This window comes from Coturnix japonica, chromosome 21 (genome assembly GCF_054131305.1).
Source record: "Coturnix japonica strain WE chromosome 21, WE-NBRP24, whole genome shotgun sequence".
Lineage (NCBI taxonomy): Eukaryota > Metazoa > Chordata > Aves > Galliformes > Phasianidae > Coturnix > Coturnix japonica.
In genome coordinates this window covers 7,270,029-7,288,766 of record NC_140683.1, presented here as the reverse complement: position 1 = coordinate 7,288,766, position 18,738 = coordinate 7,270,029, and the positions used below count along the sequence as shown (strand labels likewise).

Genomic DNA, 18,738 nt, shown 5'->3' with positions numbered 1-18,738 from the left:
CTGACTTTGTTAGTTGATACAAAACAAGCTGCTAATTCTGTCTGAGAACTGAGACCTACTGATTTTTCCCTTCCTTGTGGCAGGTACCGGATGGCTTTATCTCCCACTTCTACTCCGTATCGGAGCATGTCAGTCCTGTTCTAGCCTTTGGTTTTCTGGGACCCAAACAGCAGCTTGCTGAAGTCTGCAGTTTCTTCAAGGTAAGATGGTTTTCCTCTGCCTGGTCTGTGTGGGAGTCCTGCAGTCTTCTAGGTTAAAGCTACAGATGTGCTTTTGTTGGCTGGCTTTGACTGATGTGGTATTAGAAATCTGATTGTAGACAAGAACCTTCTAAACAATCCCTGGTCCTTGAGAAGATTTCTGAATTCAGATTGATGAGAATTCCCAATGCGATTGACCGTGACTGATAGCAGTAAAATATGCAGTGAAATCAATTTGTATCATCGATACTGGGGAAGATTAAAGGTGCATGTAATGAAAGAATATGTTGTCTGGGTGCATGTGATGATAAAAATTACGTACTTAAAGTCTGTGGATAAAATCATGAGGTGCTGATGTTGCTTCCATTAAATGCTGCTATATGGTTATTGCTGTGGATATTGGCATTTCTTTAATGATTTTAGGAGCTCCGCTGTCCTCTTGCAGAGGCATGAGGGGAGCTGGTCACAAAAGTGATATCCAGCCTGAAGCAGATGTGCTTGGATAGCAGGCATACAAAATTCCTTATGGGATTGGTGGTGTTGGAAGGTGTGAAAGAAGGTCTTACTGTAAAACTTCCTTCTTTGCAGCACCAGATAGTACAATATCTGAAGGACATGTTTGATCTGGACAATGTGAGATACACAACTGTGCAGCTGCTGGCAGAAGACATCTTGCAGCTGTCACGGAGGCGCAGTGAGATCCTCTTGGGATATCTGGGCACAGAGAGCTCCCCTGAGATGAATGGCACACTTCCCATTGAAAACGAGCTGCTGAAGGAGCTCATCTGATGGTAATCAAAGGAGAAAAACAGTTTTGTACAAGGACTTCTTTCCTCATAGAATTGGATTAAACTACCTGCAATGGTCGGTGGTGGCCACAAGACTTATCTCAACACACAGCAGCCTGCTGGGACCTTCTGCTTTCTGTAGCCAGTACTGTTTGCTGGGATGGATCCAGGACCACTTGCCAGCTTATGGTTTGAATTTTGTCTTTGTTCCACCCTTCTGTACCTGTTATTATTTTTAACGTGTCACATAAATCATGAACTGAAGGGACTGAGACTTTTACCCAGTTCTCTCGAATAGGGCAACCCATGTACCTGTTTGGCCTATGTGTTATCTGGCAGGTGGTTCCTGATGCTTATGGTTGTGTTGGAGGGGCAGGAACATCACTGGTAAATTCTCCACTTGAACCTTGGCTTCTCAAAGAGGTTTATGTTGCTTTGGGATTTCTATTACAGTTATTTCTCTGCTGTGTTCCTACAGACATTGCTGCTGATTTGACTTCACATATTTTAACACGCGCAATGTGCAAAATTGCTGGGTTTTTTTTCCCCAGGGAGGAAGTAGTAGTTCTGTAAAGCACTGAAGTAAAACGTGGACTTTTGTAACCAATCCGTAACTCTGAGGAAGCTGGTCTGTTCCCTCCACATTTCTGTTCTTTGCAGGCCAGATGACTTGCTGTGCTGTGGTCATCTTTCCTTAGGAGATGGCTGAGGTCTGTGTTTGCCCTAAAGGCAAGCTATTGTGAGGAGGGGGTGGATTTGCATCCTGCCTGTACACGCACACAGTCTTTAACATCCATCAAAGTGCCTTGCTGTATTTCAGAATGAGCCAGCAGCAGTCCTTGCTAGGTGAGAGGAATGCAATGTGAAGTACACAAGCGGAGGGAACTGGTGTAGCATGGTGCCTGCTCCTATTAGGCACAAGGCCAGAAGACAGGTGGATGTTGGATGTGACATACAGAAGAGACTGTGCGGGTACTTGGAGAGCTGGGATCAAGCTGCTAGAGAGGAAACCTTTTCTTTATGCTTTGTTTATCCTAAGAAACACAGTATCATTTTGGTTATACAGTAAATGCATGTGTATATAGTGCTGAGATGGGTTCTTATCATGCAATGTGATACTGACTGCACAGCTGGCACCCGAAGTCTGGCTGGATCATTCTCTGGGTAGGAAATCAGGTTAGGAAAGCACTGTTTGTGTGTGCTGGACTTGAGAAATGTGTGGGTTTTGTGCAAGGTTTGCAATGATGTCCTGAGTCCTCTGTGACTGTAATGCTGCTGCTGAAGGCTGAAGGTGCGGTCTGTCCTTTCTCCTGTTTTTGTCCACATAGGACTCAGAGCAAGGAGGTATTTGGGGAGAAGAAAATGGAGACTTGAACAAAAAACACAAGATTCACTGTTGTTTGTTTGTTTTCCCCCCCTAGATTTGTTATCCCTTGTGTCTATCCCAAGTAAAAGTGCAAGTCTGACCTATAGTATTGTGGGTGAGAGGTATAATGTAAGAACCTGGGGTTTCCATAGGAATGGAAAATCAGCATGTGCACTTAGAGAATACAACTTTTCTTCCTCTTTAGAAACCTTATGTGGCTTCTGCTGTTAAAAGCAGGAAGTAAGCAGGGAACAAGTAAACAAGAGGATGTAAAAGGCATAAATAATGCTCCCAGGATGCTTGCAAGAGGGCAAGAGTAGAGCATGTAACATCTGTTCTGTAAGCACATCAGACTGATGTGGCTTATCCTGGAGACAAGATTAATGCAATAAACAGGACAACGCTGAAGCAGAAGTAAGGAGCAGCTGAGCTGAGTGAGGCTGCATTAAATAAACTGTTATGGGAAGCATTTAAGAGAGCAAATGAAATGAGGAAAGGTCTCTGAGGTGCCTTGCTTCTGGCAGAATATACTGTGAGGAAACAGAGGATGTTGTATTAGTGTGACATGCCTATTGTATGTACACCGTGATTTGAATGTATGTTAAATTCTGGAAGCAAGTTGCTTTGCCAAAAAATACTTTAGTGCTTTATGCTCTTGTTTGTAATGGCAGGTTTGTAACAGAGTAACTTCAGCAGCTTTGTGTAGTGGTTTAAGGATGCTATAATGTTTAGTTCAGTGTAATAAGATAGACTGTAAATTTAAACAATCAGTGCTATTCATTTCAGATTTTTGTGCTTTATGTATATTTATTTACTACTTTGGGTGCCTTTAGGCCTTGGTGCTCGGGGCAGCCTGCCTGCTTTGTGTATGGATGAGACCACTGGTGGCTCACATCACAAGGGAGGACACTACAACAGGGTCCTTATGAAGCAAATGCTGACTTGCATTGTAGCTTCTGAAACTATGAAATTCCTAATCAACGACATGGAAGAAAGATAGTTTTATTACAGTTTTATTCTCTTGCTTAGCCCTTATTCCAAGTGGGATTTGCTGCCTTTGCAGGGGGTTAAAGATGGATGTTCCTGAAGAACATCTGCAGCTTTTTGAAGCTTGAGTTCTTCCTCTCCACCTGCCAGCGCTAAATCCTTCCTGCTTAAGCCAAGTATGTCTGCTGAGACAAACTGTTTTTGCCTGGGGAGAATGCTACGCTTTCCTACATCCCTCTAACCCCCAACTCCTATTTCATCGCTGCCTGATCCCAATGTGGCTTTAGAGGAAATGCAAAACATCCTCGCCACCTCTAGGTGGTACTGCTGAGACCTGTGGGTTCACAGCTCTGACCTGAGGGGAGTTCCCTAATGCATTCGGTTCCTTTTAGATTCGAGCTGAAGGAGCTGGGGCTCCTTCCACCCATCCCTTCTAGATCAGGGTTATGCCTGAGCAGCTTCATAAGGGAACAGCAGAACAACTTCTTCCCTAGCATACTGTGTTTAGCAAAGGAGTCCTTTAGTCTTAGTAGTAGATGAGATATGTATTTGGGTAGATCTCATGAGATATTTGCCTCTTTTATAACGCACTCTTTTTCTTAAGGGGTTAAATCATTCTCTGCGGACACTTAGAAGATTTGAAATGGCTTAGCAGCTATGAAATAAAATCCTTTACTGCTTTCTGATACTTAAAACAGATTTGCATGACTTTCAGTTTCTACATGGGAGTTGTAACAAGCTTCACTAGCGCTTAAAGTACATACTCAGTACTTCAGTGTGTATGTACTAAACTGAATGGCTCTATGATCTTTAAAGCAAAAGCATATTAAAAACTGAGGAAAATCTGCCTTGTTTTATGTACAAGATCAGCGTGGCTTTGAGGAGCATGACTTGTGCTGTCTTAGACAAGGATGTGGGAAAAGCAGGATTTTATTTACCCTTTTTCAGTTCAACGTTCCTCTGCCATATCTGAAAATAATGAATGTAAACTTGTGCCTATTTTATTTTCTTGATGTCCTAAAGGTGTAAATATGTGTTTTGCTTCTTACTTTCTTTCTTTCCTTTGTGGCTATATTTTTTTCTAACACCTCTAATCTTAGGATGTGGGCATTCCAAGTTGAATAAGTCAAATAAAACTTTCCTTCACCATCTTGGTTTTTGTTCTTGACCTACCTAGAGAAACCTGCTAGCAACTGGAACCTCAGTTTCCAATACAGGTGGCAGTTGTGGCAACACCCTCCACACGAGAGCAGTAGTATAAAGTATAAAGTGAAGTTCCTTTGTCTTAGAGTCAAAATGCTGAAGTCAGAGAAAGTAAATTTTCATGGGTTTGTCTGTATGAAGTTCTATTCAATAGTCTACCCTGAGATCAAGAGAGCTATAAAAGAAACATGACAACTTGTACTTTGAGCAGAGAGTGGAAACTCCAGGGATTCATTTTTTTGGATTTAATTCTTTTTCCCTTGGTGGTTTGATTATGTTTACATTTATTGTGCATAGGCTAACGGGCTGCAATAGTGATAAGAGACAGTAAGGAGCAGAATCTCTTAGACGTTGTCCAGCTTCTTATAGTATCCTTATCAGTCTCCCATCCTATGTGAAAGAAAAGCAAAGACTGTGGGCTGCTATCAGAGATGACCATCTGCTGAGAGATGCAGCAAACTCATCTCATTCCTCTGAGGCAATTACAATGTGTTTAAATACTTTCCTTTTCGAGTGACACAGAAAATAGATTGAATCAGATAAGTCGCTTGCTTCCACGGTGATTGAAATTCCATCCATATGCTTTAAAAAAAAGCTTCTGTTGGCATTAATGCAAGCCTGTCATGAGCTGTGATATATGCAAATATAATGTTCGTGAATAGGAGAACTTCTGTCTCTTACCACACCCAGCACGTTAGGTAGAAGAGTTAAAAAGGAGTTTACCTTGGTTTCCATGGTGTCAGACTGTACACTCATTACATCTTCAGAGCAGCTTTGTGCTTTCTTACGCTGACGGAACGGAGCAAAGGCTGCTCTCTGTATTGACACTTTCTTCTTATCTTCAGGAAGGAGTGGGTGAATACAGCAATGAAGCCCACAATTTGCAGTACTTGTCATGGTACATAGATCAAATGTAATCCACTCCGCCAGCACAACTCTATATTCAAGAGCAGGGGAAGGAGGAGAATTATTTAGCTCCAATAGTGAAGGCAGTAAATCGCTCCTGCTGCCTTATATCACTCTCCTATAACACAATGAACTTCTGCAGTAAATATCTTCTTTCTTTACCAAAATAATGAGTCTTCGATGCTATTTTTCTTGCTATGACAGGCTCGGTGCCAACCTGAAAAGGCTTTTAAAATGAACTGGGTATAATCGTTATTGGAACACCACAGGATGCGTTTAGCCCAACCTGTGTCCTGAGGTGAAGAAAACAACCCAACCCTTTCCCTGTCTCTTGCCTATGTGTATGGCTGCCTATGTTTATGGCTTCCTATGCTGCTCTCAGGTTCTTTTTGTCTTTATTTTTAACTGGAATTAATTTGGTTTGCATTGAGCTATGTTTGCCTTTTAGGAGCTGGTTTTGCATGTATTCCCTGCTCTGTCCTCAGTCTCTCCAGGTAAGCTTTGCTCTGTGATTTTGATCGGGTTTGCAATGGGGGGAACTTATTATCCCTAATAAAAACACGAATTTTCCACACAGCTCACACTTTGTGCAGCACTGAGTGAGGCGTTATGCCTCCAAGCAGTGAAATAACGCAGTGCAGCTGCAGCAATCTGGGTTATAACAGCACGGTGACCTCTTACAGGCCTTCCCCCCCCACACACAGGGCCGCTCCGTTGCTCGTCGTGCTGTGAGGAGCCCAGCGGTCCCTTTAAGACCCCCCGCCATTAAACCCCTTCCTCAGCCCCCCGCGCCAACCTCCACAGCTGATTGGCTATAGAGGGTTGCAATGGAAGCTGGTGATTGGCTAATCTGCATAGCTCTTCCCTCCAATGAGGAAAGAGCATGAGGCCCGCCTTTCTCTCGATTGGTTTTCCCTCTACCTGCGTCCCCATCCCATTGGGCGGCGATGCAAGCAGCCTATTGGCTCTGCCACTCCCCGGGTTCGATTTTTAATTGGGTAGCCCTGGGTTGGCCGGCACCTCACCTGTCTCTCATCATCATTGGCTCGCTACTCACATCTCCCCCGCCCATTGGTCGCACCGCCCCTTAACTGCTCCCCAATTGGCTGTTGCGGCCCGGCCCGGTATCCGGGTAAGATGGCCGCAGTCGGTGAGTGCTCGCTCCCCGCTCCGTGGCGGCCGGTGTCCCTCACTCACGTCGAATATCCCGCAGGTAACGCTCCGCTTCGTCCCCGCCCGAACCTCCCCGCCGTTATTCTTAATGGCGGGCCCCACCCGCCGCCCCACGGCACCTCATAGGGCCGGGCTGGCGGCTGCCAAATAGTGAGCCATTGACTGGGCGCCTGCAGGCGGCGGGGCGCGCGTGCGCACTGAGGGACGGTGGGTCTTGCTGCGAGATAGTGAGCCTAAAGGGGGGACTCGGCGCATGCGCATTGTGCGGGGCGCTGTGCCTATGGGGCTATGGGGATGGGGTCCTGGCCATATAGTGCAGTGGGGCTATAGGGCCCGGCCTTACTGCCACCCCTCGGTGCGGTTAAGTGAAGCCGTGAGGTCCCGGTGTGGTGCTCTGGGGGCTCCTCAGGTGCTTTGAGCTGTGCTGAGGCAGGAAGGTATAGCAGCACGTTAAGCATTAGGGTGTCAGTCTTAACTAACCTTTGAGCTGGTCAAAGTCTGACTGACTACTCAGCAGTGTAGTACCTAAAGCTGCTTTATGTGTTTTCCTTCACCCCCTTCACCTTTTCCTTTGTGTTCTTCTGCTCACCTGCTTCTCAAGCATCCCACTAAGCTAAGGAGAACACAGGGAATCATTCCTCATAGCACTCTGTCTCCTCTCTATCTGAACCTGGCAATGCACAGTGTCCTGTGTGCTCCTCCTTGGGCTGTGTTGGGAAATAAAGGTTGAAATCTGCAGGTTTGGCTGTGCAAGGGTCACCCGACAGACCTTAAGGAATCATAGTCATAGAATCATTTGAGTTGGAAGAGACCCTGAATGGGAAAGGGACCCTTGAGGTATGTGACAAGGTGATTATCTCCTCTCATCATTGACTGTTTTATCTACAGGCCAGTGCAGAAGGTGATTGTGTGGGGCAGGTAAATCACAGCCAGCAAAGGGCTCTGTGGTACAGGGAAGAGCACTGTGCTGGGCTTGGGTCAAATAAGTGATTCCAGAAGCCCCAAAACACAGAGGACTGAAAGAATAAAACATTTCCAGGTGGTCAAAGTTTCTTCATCCACACTGATCCAGAGAAATGCGTTGCATGAAGATGGTCAGGCTGATGTTTTGCCTTGGATTCAAGGGAAGTGCTCTAACTTTATTTAGAAAGCTGTTATGTTCTGTCTGTGTAGGGCTTAAGTCCAGATCCATTAAAGCTGCTAGATAATATATTTATAAAATAATGATGAGCGGTATGCTCGGTACAGTGGAATTGATGTAACCTTGTGCTGACAGAGTGGGGTCAGAATGAGAAATAGATCCTGCTTTTACCAACATAAATTATTAAACTCTTGGCACGTCACGTCCCGTCGTGTGACAAACTCTTGCTCTTGGCTGAGCCCTGGGGCTGCTGGCCTGGCATGCAGTGAGCTGAGCCATGGTGGCAACTGACTCTTCAAATCTCTCATCTTTAAAGACTTTCAGCACAGAGCTGCTGTTGTCCCAGCTTTTGTCTGCAGCGAGTGAGTGCCCTTCCACTGCGATCAGCTGAAAACTGCTGTTTGTCTGACAGAGGAAGCCTGTTCATGGCCTATCTGCTAGTGGCTGTGGAAGGGGCAGGTGCCTTCAGAAGGGTGCTCATCTTTCCTGCCTTCCTCTAATGTTTCCTTGTCGATGCAGGTACTTCAGATGTGTGTTCGAGGTGCTCGGGTGGCTGCATGGCCTCTGGGGCTTCCTGCAGTGTCAGCTTTGAGGAACAACCTGCTAAAATGATCTGCAAATGGATGGAGGGATGGCATTTTTGGGAAGCTAACTGAAAAATCAGTGGTAGAAAACATCAAAATCAAAGCTAGAGAAAAGGCGAACGATGGCGATGCTACTTGGCAATGCATTAAAGCATGCTGCTGGAGAGGATGCTCTATAAAAATGTCCTGCTGTCACTTTGCATTGCAGCAACTGTGCTTTTGTTGAGACCAAGGGATCATTTGGCACAGTGTCCAGTCCCTGGCAGGTGGGCAGGAGTAATGCTCCTTCTGTATATCTTCCAGTAATGAGTTGGTGATTGCATCGGGATTGTGATGTCCTTTAATGGCTTCGTAAAAGCTGTTCTCTGATTTTGTCTAATTGCTCTTTGAACCCATTTCCACTTTGGATCTCTACAGTACCAATGGCACTGAGATTTGTAATAGCTTAAGGTTTTTTTTTCCTGCTTTTAAGCCCGCTGCTCAGTAATTTCATTGAACGCTCTCTATTTCATGTGCAGTGAGATGTAACAAATGTTTACCATTTCTCTGTATCATACATGAGCCAGTTCCTTTTCACTTGAAAACTGGAGCTCCTCGATACGTGTGGCTGCCGTTCCATTACTGTTATCTCCATCCACTTTTCATTTGCCTTTGCTATGTTTGCTGTTACAGTGCATCAAGAATCACAGAATTTTGGGTCAGCAACTTCTGTCTCTTAAAATGTTCTCCTTGGTTTCTGGACTGCTCCAGAGCAGTGGATGCTACTCAGAAGGTATTGACTCATGCTAAGCTGGAGGTGATTTTTAACTAAACTAAAAGCCACTGCTGTGTGTGTGTAATTAGGGTTGGGTTTCTTTCCCTGTGCGTTACTTTGCATGGGACTTAAAACACATCTACAGGGACTTCCTGCCTGTGGGATGAGTTTCGCTGGAGGAGAAACAGAGAGTCCTTCGGTTCAGCTGGGATCCTTAAAGCTTTGGGTCATTTTCACACTGGACAAGCAGTGAGGAGTGAACCCTGCGGTGGCAAACCCTATCTCTGCAGGATGACAGAGAATCTTCCTGTTTGCTATTGTCAGGCAGAGGTGGAGAGACAAGTGGGCAGAGCTGGCTGAGAATAAGCCTATGATGCTCCTATAAGCACGTCTGTGCTGCAGGCCCTTGCCCTGTGTTCTGCTCAGGGTGGAAGCTCATGAACTGGGGCTCATCTCACACCTCAGTATTTCTTTGCAACCCAGTGATTTGGTTCCTTCAACGCTGCGTTTTATGTTCAGTCTTTCTGCAGAAGTTTGACGTCTTTGTGTCTCATGGTGTAGTTTAAAGCCTCCTGAAAACGTTCTTATTGTTCCACAGCTTGTGACAGCAGGATACGTGCAAGTAGAGGAAATGGAAATCAGACATGAATACTTACTGGTGTCAATGCACGTGAAACAAAATACACCTTCTGTCTGCGCAGCTTGTACCTCAACCAGCAGCAGTGCCACGAGTAGATGCCTCAATAGGAAGCCGCAGTGGTAGAGCCAGGTCTTGTGGTAGGATGTGGGTAGTGCTGTTGATTCACGTTTTTCTTATGTGCAGGTTGAGCTGGTGTGGCAAACCTTGCATGTTTCCCCTGAAAGAATGCTGGGGAAAACGTTGAATTAGAGCAGAAGTAAATGCTGAGTGAAGGCGGAAGAAATGATGTACTTCTGAGCTACGAGTGCTGTTTCTTCTGTTCATCCCTCGGATGCCTGTAATTGAGGTAGTTAGGTTCTTTATTGTTTCATCTTCCTCTTTAAATGATGCTGGACTTATTGAAAGAAATAAAACAAAACAAGCTCAACAAATAAGAACCCAAACTCTGTATTAAGTACATTTTTCTCTTGTAGTTTCCTGAGGTTTTGGCGCTTCTCATCAGGCGTGTTCTCCCTGCTCGTAAGCAAGTGCTTTGTGTTCAAGTTGAAGCACAATTGAAGACTTCTTTTTATAGAAGGTAGCGTGGAACCTGCTTGCTCCATCTGACTGGACGTGAAGCTGTCGGCTCTCCTGCTATTCCCCACTCTTTGGGATGAGGTCCCTGAGTGTGTTGGAGCGTGAGAGTGGGCAGAAGTGACACAAGTTGTCATTCCCTGGGGCTCTGAGCAGTGCTCAGCATGGCCCTGCTCTCCGAGCTCCCTTCCAGTCACTTCAGAGCTGGTTCAGTTAGTGTAGCTCTGCCTTAACCTGCTAATCTAGTGAGTGCTTTTAGGATGGTATTAATGAGTTTCTGGTGCAGTTTACAGGGCACAGCCTTCAGTTAATGCACAGCTGTTTTGTCACCTCAAGGAGAAAGAGCAGCTTCAGCATGTGATTCTGTTTGATTTCTGTTGGCCACAGCAATAGGAAATTCTATGGGTACTGTCTCTGTGCTGCATTAAAGGGACAGTTAAGTGTTGAGGGGACTGATTTGTAATATTGGTTTAAGGTGGAAAGTGTGTGCTGGTGGTTTCATTTATTGGTAGTGCTATATGATAACACTGTGGAGGATCCTCAATATGATGTTACTGGTGCTATTTACATTAAAGACGACTTCCTGAAGCATTCCTCTGTCTGTGCAGGTAACAGACAGCCCCCTGTCCTTCCCCAGGAGACAAATAATATGGTTTCTGTTGACAAAATAATGTCTTGAATACCAAAATGCTTATGTACCATTTACAGAGAGTGATCTGAAATATGGTGATTCCTCAGTGAGGAACTAACCCTTATTGACAATGCTGGAGCTGAGGCTTATGGAAAGTGTTCCTAAAGCTTTCAGTTTGGGTTGTCTGGTAGCTTATCTAATGGATTTCTTCTTCATTTAAGGTCAGTTCATAGAGTATGATTTATATGAAACCCTAAGGGGTACGATGCTGTGTTGTTAGGCAGCTGATGCACCTACATCCACTTTACATTGCCTTGATATGTTGCAGTTCTGCTTTGGTGGCTTCTGGAACCCACCTGCTGCGGAGCAAACCTGCCATGTGTCATAGGAAAAGTTCCAAATTCAGTGTTTTCTAACACTTTTCAGGTAATGACCAAAACATAACCTCACTCCAGCCAAACCCCTGTGTTATTGAAGGGTTTATCCTGAGAGTCTCCTGCGTTTCACTGGTGTTACAAACTAAAACATGTAGGAATAGATGATGAAGTTGTTCTCAAATCTAATTCTTCAGGGAACAGAAGCAGGACAGATTTGGGTTGTAATTTTCTAGCTCTGTGCTGTTGCTTTCCTCTTCCTGTGTCCGTGCAAGTTCAGGATAAAGCAGATGCGTGTTTGAAGTACCTTATGTCCTCTTGCGAGATCTCCTGGATTCTTGCAGGGGATGACTACACTGTTTGCTAGTGAGGGTGCAGGCCCTGTATCCCCTCTGTATGACACAAGTGGACTAGTGGCAATAAAATCCTTGGCTTTCTTTTTTTTTTCCTCCTTTCATCTACAGTGTTTAGCTGTTTGTTTCCTCCCTGTGCTGCTAATGCTAGTGTTCATGCAGACACATGGTGAGACAGATTAGGAAGCTGATCCAGCTGAAAACGAACCCATTTTAGGAAGGGAGTGGGAAAGGATTTGTTTAGGGAGTGTTTGCTGGTAATTGCTGGCACGGGTAGGCAGTATGAATGCGGGGAGGGAAAGATGCTGCCTCTTTTACAGCAGCCTGTGCTTATACTGGATTAAAGTGGCACTGGGCCCGCACCCGTGGTCATTGTTGTAAGTTGGCTGGCAGTAATCTCTGCAGGAGGATGCCAAGCTCCTCTCATCCCTGCTTTTGAGCCTGCATGTGAACACTGCTGCCTTCCTTGCCTCAGCTCCCGTCGGGCTCCAGCAGTTGTTGTCAGTCAGCAAAATGGAGACGTGCTGCAGTGCTGAGTTTACCCCTCTGCTCTCAGCAATTCAGGGCAGCAGCTGACCCACATCCTGGTGGCAAGTACTTGTGAAGTTCAGGCTGATTTGTGTCTCTTGTTTGTTTCCCTAGGTGATTTCTCTGGTCAGCTTTTAGCTTATTTGAGTCTTGGTCCAATATTCATTATTGTTGGCTTTGTAACGCTCATCATATTCAAGAGAGAGCTTCACACGGTGAGTTTTCCTCTCCCTTCCCAGCTCCTTACCATAGAAATCTTGTCATTTGTGACATGGTGCTCCTGTTTTCACACTTTTGCTCTTTATAAACAGGGGAAAAAAAAGCTTAGGTAAGATGATCTGCTGTCAGCAGCAGAAGGTGCTGTCATTTGTAATGGGCTAAAAGATCAGTCTTTGCTGATGTTCTGTTACTCCATGCTATGTTTTAGCCCTATCTGTGCACAGACATCGATGAGAGAGATCTGAGATTCAGTGCTGCTTCGTGGTGGGATATAGTAGTGTTTTACCTTGATCCAAAATCCATGAGGGTCGTAGCACTAACAGGGTTTGCAAGATGCATAATGTGCAGGAAATAGTGTCTGACTCAGTAGGATGTGCTTTCTTTGAACAGCACTGAAGCACAAAATAAGATTCCAAATAAAACCTACAAATTCCTGCGGGACTGGATCTGTCTCAGGGCTGCTTCCCAGCTGTGCATTGAATAGCAGGGACAGAAGAGACTCTTGCTTCTGTCCAAGTGAGCAATAAAGGACTCTTCATTAGTGCTTTGTCTGCTCCGACAGGTGGTTGGGGGTCAGTCATGGATAAATGCTCTTCAGGAGGTATGAAGCATTTGTAAAATTTACCCTCGGTAAACAGATAAAATGGGGTCGCTGGAAGACTTTTTGGCAGCAGGTTCCTGATACGAGGCCATGGTGTCATGGGAACCAGCAGCTCAAGGGACCTGGGAATGGGACTTGTAGGTTCCTAAACTGAAGGAAAGACAGCTGTTAAATGTAGGCAATCCAACTCTTTATTTTCGCTGACCCAGGGCTGAACATAATCTAGAGCAACTATTGCCTTAAAATTAACAGATTTGTGGGTGCACTGGCTCGTTAGATGTTGGTGATGCAGCAAGGGTTGAGGTTGGTTCCCAGTTCATGTGAAAAGTCACCTTTGGGGTGGTGTGAGACCCCAGCTGCCCATGGATCAGGACATAGAATGGGAAATTCAAATAGGACTGAGTGTTAAAGAGTCAGAGCATCATCACCAGATGGGGATTTTGTCACAGCAATAGGACTTAATCTAGAAGGGCTGTATGAAATCATGGTGATCTTAGAAGTCTTTTCCACCTTTCAAGTCCAACCGTCAACCCACTGCCACCGCATCTGCCAATGTGGCTGTGGAATAAGAAAAACAGCAATTGCTGCCAGTCCGTCTCAGTTCATAATGTAACTTCATTTTAGACTGAAGACAGCAGCTTCAGGATGAAAACATTCATAGAGGGGAAAAGCCAGAAAGCCTAAAAAGTTGCTCTTTGAGCTAATTACCCAAATAATGGTGTGTGTGCTCCCCCTGTTGGCCGACAATGTCGGACCATCCCTTGGTACTTGCTGGGTTAAAAAGTATTATTTTCTGTGCTCACTGGTGGGGGTATGCAAACGTTATTGAACAAGTGTCATTCTTGTCCTCTGAATTATCTGCTGACAAGCTTTGAATGCACAATATGTTGACAGATACACAAGGGAGACTGAAAAATAAATGCTTTTCTTCCTCAGCTAGAGTACTATGGAGCTGTTGGTTGTAATTCTGGTAGTCCAAAAAAAGAATATTAGAAATGCATGACTTGGGGGTTTTTCTACAGAGAGAACCTGGTAAGTAGATGAATCTTTTAAAATAGGATGACACGGTTGTCTTGCCTTCACAGATCTCTTTCTTGGGAGGGCTGGCTTTCAACGAGGGAGTGAACTGGTTAATAAAAAATGTTATCCGGGAGCCACGGCCCTGTGAAGGTACGGTACGGCCCATTGCTAACATGGGATTGCTTGACCTGGAGTGGAATGATAATTGTGGGGTGTTAGAAGGTGCTTTCCTGTTTGCCTCGTGTTGGCTTTGGATGTTGGGGTGTAAGAAGGCTGGCAGAGATGTGTCCTGTGAAGCTGTGTGCGCAGACTCCAGTGGAGTCGTTTGGCTTTACCTTTGGAGTGTTCCTGTTGCTGTGTACAGAGCAGACCTTGACCATACTCTTTCTTCTTCTCTTCCCAGAAGCCCATTCAACAGTGACCACAAAATATGGGATGCCGTCCAGCCACTCCCAGTTCATGTGGTTTTTCTCTGTCTATTCATTTCTGTTCCTTTATTTAAGGTAAAAATTCAGTATCAGGTTTTGGCTGTTAACATGTTGAAACACCTCCGATAGATGGCTTCAATGCCATGTGCTGCTTCAGCACACGGTGAAGTTAAATCTGAGGCCCTCCACAATTTGATGTGGCTAAAGTGGATGAAGTGTTTCTATTGGAATGTAGGGCTGTGGTTACCACTGCTGAAAAGGGAAGGGTAGGGGTGGGCTTCCTGATGCCTGTCTGAGCACAGGTCTCCTCATTTGTATTTTATAAGCCATGATGATCCTTTTAGTGTGAGAGAAGGGGCGGGTGGTGAATAGAGAGGAGGAAAGAAGAGCTGCTTTCTCATGTATCTGCTCAGTTTTGTCAGTGGGGTTGTCTGTGATCTCAGGTAATACCTCTTGCCCACTTGCATGACCTTTTAGTTCATCTCCCATACCAAGTACTGTCTTTTTGCGCTGTGCTGTTCTGAAGCTCTTGCTGGGCATGGCTCTGTCTTGTGGCTCCAAGTGTGAAGGACAAAACTCATAGTTCCTTCTGGCTTTGTGGGCAGCGGAGGACTCTGAGGTCTTGGCTCCCTGTTGCATATGCTCAGCATGTGCCTTTCACATCAGTTGTGGTAATTGTGAGCGTTCTGCCTTCCATCACAGCGATCCCTGAAAATAGTTGAAGAGAGAAGTATGGCTTTCTGGCTTCTCTGTAAGTGCTGCCAGTGGGACAGACTGATGCTGGGATGATACTGAGCTGCCCATCACCCCTTGGAGCAGAGCTTTCCTAGGGTTTCAGAGGTAGTGAGAGTAGTTACAAGGACTCCTCAGCTTCCTGCCACTGTGCTAATGGCTCTCCATCTCTTTCAGAATGCACCAAACAAACAATGCGAGGTTTCTGGATTTACTATGGCGACATGTGCTGTCCATCTGCCTCGTCACAGTGGCTTTGCTAGTCTCATATAGTAGGTATGGAGCAATTGTTTGTCTTATGCTCTCATACACCCCTGTGGCTTTTAACAGCCAGCAGATCTGTCCTTCTTTGTCCTGCATTTCTGATGTAACTCTCCACGACTGCCCTGTACAAGTGAGAGAGCTTTGTGGAAGCTGCTGCGTTGCCATGAGCCCCTTCAAATAACAAACCAAAGGTGCTACGTGCGTAGTGCTTCACCGATGCATTTATGAAACCTGAGATCAGCTGAGCCTGCGCCCGACCCCCTGCTGGCTCCATTGCCATGCTCCAGCCTCACTGCCTAGCCCTCTTTCCAGCACTAATCATGAAAGCATTGCACCATGGCTTGGCACACCAGCATCTGCAGCACGTGGGTTGCTACAGTCGGTCAAACTGTTTGTTTTGCTTGAGCATTAGCTACAGACATTTAGAGCTGTTTGACTTGCAAGATTGAGTTATGTTAACACGACGAGTAAAGAAAATGAAGTGTTGATAATGATTTACTTTTCTCCTTTAACAAATAATACAATGAGCTCCAGCGTGTGGAAACAGACAGATTCTGGCTGGAAATAACGCTGTATCTTCCACAGAAAAGCAGTTTGCACAGTTGACTACATACTAGAGCTGCCTCCTTAGTACTGGTTACTTTTAAAACTGACAGGATGACTTCATAAAAGGTCTAATTAAAATAGAGACTAACTTGAAATCTTTCTGCAAGGCAGGTCAACTAAGTTGATCTTAATGGCCACATACATGGGGGGAGAAGAATTTGGGGTATGATTTGCGTAGGTTGTGTGCAGGGGCAATGTTAGGAACCATTAGTACAGCTCTCTGGTTGGTTGCAACTGCAGTAGGTGCTCTGCAGTTGTAGCCTGTGAGTTGTCACACTTGAGAGCTGCAAAATTAAGACAAGAATGCCATCTGTTTTAAGTCCTCAAGGAGGACTTGGAGGGGACTTCTGCTGCTGGCTTTGGAGAAGTCTCTTGTGGGAACCCAGGGTGGCAGTTCTTCAGCTCTTCCAAAGATATGTGGTGAATTATTCAGTTAAGCTCCAAGTAGAAATGCTGTAAGCTGAACCTACTGTAGCAGAGGAGGCACAGTTTGTATTCGAGCTTTTCCAACTTGTTTTTGGTCGACTTTCTAATGAAACGTGAAGTAAAGCATCCACTTCTAACGTCTGGAGGATAACTTCCTCAAAACCTGGGAGAGTCCAGTGAAGCATCAGCCCTTGAGTCACACCTACTCTTGCTTTAATGCCTGTCTGCTGACTTTTCTCTTCCACTGCAGGGTTTATTTGCTTTACCACACCTGGAGCCAAGTCTTATATGGAGGTGTGGCAGGAAGTGTTATGGCCATAGCCTGGTTTGCCTTCACACAAGAGATACTAACTCCTCTCTTCCCAAGGATAGCTGCATGGTGAGTCTCTGTTCTGTGAAGGTTTTATTCCTGCAAGTCTGCATTTCTTGGATCACCGTGGTGCTCATTAAATGAGCTTCTTGAAATGAGTTGATTGCACAGTAAAGTACAACTCCCTGGTACCTGGAAAAAAAAAGTGTAAAATTTGTACCTCTCATCTGAAGGAAAACAAATGCAAAAGTACTTTAGTCTCTAAAACAGTTGTAGCTGCGTAAGCCTTGTCTCCATGGGCTGTCAAAGTCCTGTGGACTGTGTTATAAGTATTAGAAATGGGAATACCTGGGTTCTGTTCCAGCTTTAATGGCTTTGTTGTACAGCTTATAACTTGTTCTTCTGTGTTTTCTTCTGCATGTCTATACAAAAGATCACGTATGGATGGGGGAGAGAGGACATTTAAGAAACACATTTGTAAGGCCCCTCTGAAGTTGTGGGTTGTGGCAGAGTATTGGTTAAGAAGTAGCTTTTCATATCATAGAATGGTTTGGGAAGGAAGGGACCTTAAAGCCCCCTCAATTTCAACCCCTGTTGTGGGTTGGGTGTCCCCCACCAGTTCAGGCTGCCCAGGGCCCCACACAGCCTGGCCTTGGGCACCTCCAGGGATGGGGCCTATGTAACTTCTTTGAGTGACTTCTTAATCAGTTTTAACAACCAAGTGAGATTATAAAGCCATTTAAACTTAACGTAGTCCAAAAATATTATATAAGGAAAGAAAAACCAATATTTTCTTTGATTGGATTTTACAAGGAGCCTTCTTCCCAGACTTGAAGGAAAATAGAATAGCAGTGTTATGTTTGAACCAGATTTTATGCCGTGTCGTTATGTGTTAGGGTTGTTTAGTTTTTGTATTCTGATCAAAACTGGGGTAGAGGAAAAAAAATACATAATTTCTCTGCTTTCTACCACCTTGTCTATTTTCAGGCCCATTTCAGAGTTCTTTTTAATCCGAGACACCAGCCTCATTCCTAACATCCTGTGGTTTGAATATACAGTCACAAGAGCAGAAGCAAGGTGAGTGATCTGAGGTGAGGGGGCAAGAGCTGTCACTAGCTTGACTTGGGGTGTAGCTTTTATGTATTAGAAAATAATGGTGCTGTGGATGGAGTAGTGTAGGAAACCCCAAGTTGTGGGCAACTAATGCATGTGGAAGGTGAATCTGCTGGGGAGATTTGTATTTAATTTATGAAGTCATTATTTCAACTTTCCACCCTGTGTTTCTTGCAAGGAGGTGTTTTTGATCTTGCATCTTGTGTGAGCTTGTGCACACTTAGTCCTAGAACAGCCACCATGTTCTGTAGAGAGCAGGCAGGACCGATCTCCCTGCAGAATGTGATGGGGGTGGCTTTATTTTTGTATGGACCTACGCAAGGCCTTGCTTTAATCCTTCTGTCTTTTACCTACTGGCTTGCCTCTCACCTTGTCCTCTGTTGTGTTGCAGAAACAGACAGCGCAAGCTGGGTACGAAGCTCCAGTGACTCAGGAGGTGTGGGGACCAGAGTGTGCGTTTTAACAGAGACAGACAAGAGCAGAGACCTGGGAGCAGCAAGGAGCCTTTAAACAGACGGACCAAAGGAACAGGCAGGGACCATACCCAAAACCTGAAAGCCTTTGCTCTGCTTTAGCAGCTAGCTGGATGCTCCCCGATGCATGTGGGACCGTGCAGGAGTAGAAACTCATTTTCAACACAGATGCACATTTGCCGGTTGGAATGTACCATCATGTCTACGTCAGGGGAAGGGGGAGAAAATGCCTGGTGTCATGTTTGGGGGAGGGAAAACCAAAAATGAATAATTTCTGTGACTTTTTTTCTTATTTTTTTTTCTTATTTTTTTTCTTTAGCATGAAATATACACACTATTTATTTA

At 45.1% G+C, this 18,738-nt stretch overlaps 2 protein-coding genes across 5 annotated transcripts in view; both read left to right on the top strand.

The window, feature by feature from the left end:
- MIGA2 (mitoguardin 2) overlaps positions 1 to 14,191 on the top strand; it is a 24,238-nt gene extending 10,047 nt beyond the window's left edge. For 2 of the 4 annotated variants that reach the window (XM_032448098.2, XM_032448097.2), the window contains exons 14-15: positions 84 to 200; positions 789 to 4,490. In XM_032448098.2, coding sequence (XP_032303989.2) covers positions 84 to 200; positions 789 to 989 — 318 coding nt within the window. In that variant the 3' untranslated portion in view covers positions 990 to 4,490. Of the gene's footprint in view, positions 1 to 83; positions 201 to 788; positions 4,491 to 12,315; positions 12,417 to 14,106 lie in introns of those variants that run through there. The other 2 variants (XM_085521426.1, XM_085521427.1) reach the window with 2 other exon arrangements.
- On the top strand, positions 6,559 to 18,738 carry DOLPP1 (dolichyldiphosphatase 1). Its single transcript, XM_015878949.3, has 8 exons — positions 6,559 to 6,663; positions 12,316 to 12,416; positions 14,107 to 14,191; positions 14,445 to 14,544; positions 15,379 to 15,477; positions 16,748 to 16,876; positions 17,795 to 17,884; positions 18,312 to 18,738. The coding sequence occupies exons 1-8, from the start codon at positions 6,588 to 6,590 to the stop codon at positions 18,346 to 18,348; spliced, it is 717 nt and encodes a 238-aa protein (XP_015734435.1). The 5' UTR covers positions 6,559 to 6,587; the 3' UTR covers positions 18,349 to 18,738.

Coding starts and splice junctions, on each gene's coding strand:
- DOLPP1 (XM_015878949.3), top strand. CDS start 6,588: ATGGCCGCAGTCGGTGAGTGCTCGCTCCCCGCTCCGTGGCGGCCGGTG. Junction 15,478..16,747: donor TTGCTAGTCTCATATAGTAG/GTATGGAGCAAT, acceptor CTTCCACTGCAG/GGTTTATTTGCTTTACCACA. Junction 16,877..17,794: donor TTCCCAAGGATAGCTGCATG/GTGAGTCTCTGT, acceptor GTCTATTTTCAG/GCCCATTTCAGAGTTCTTTT.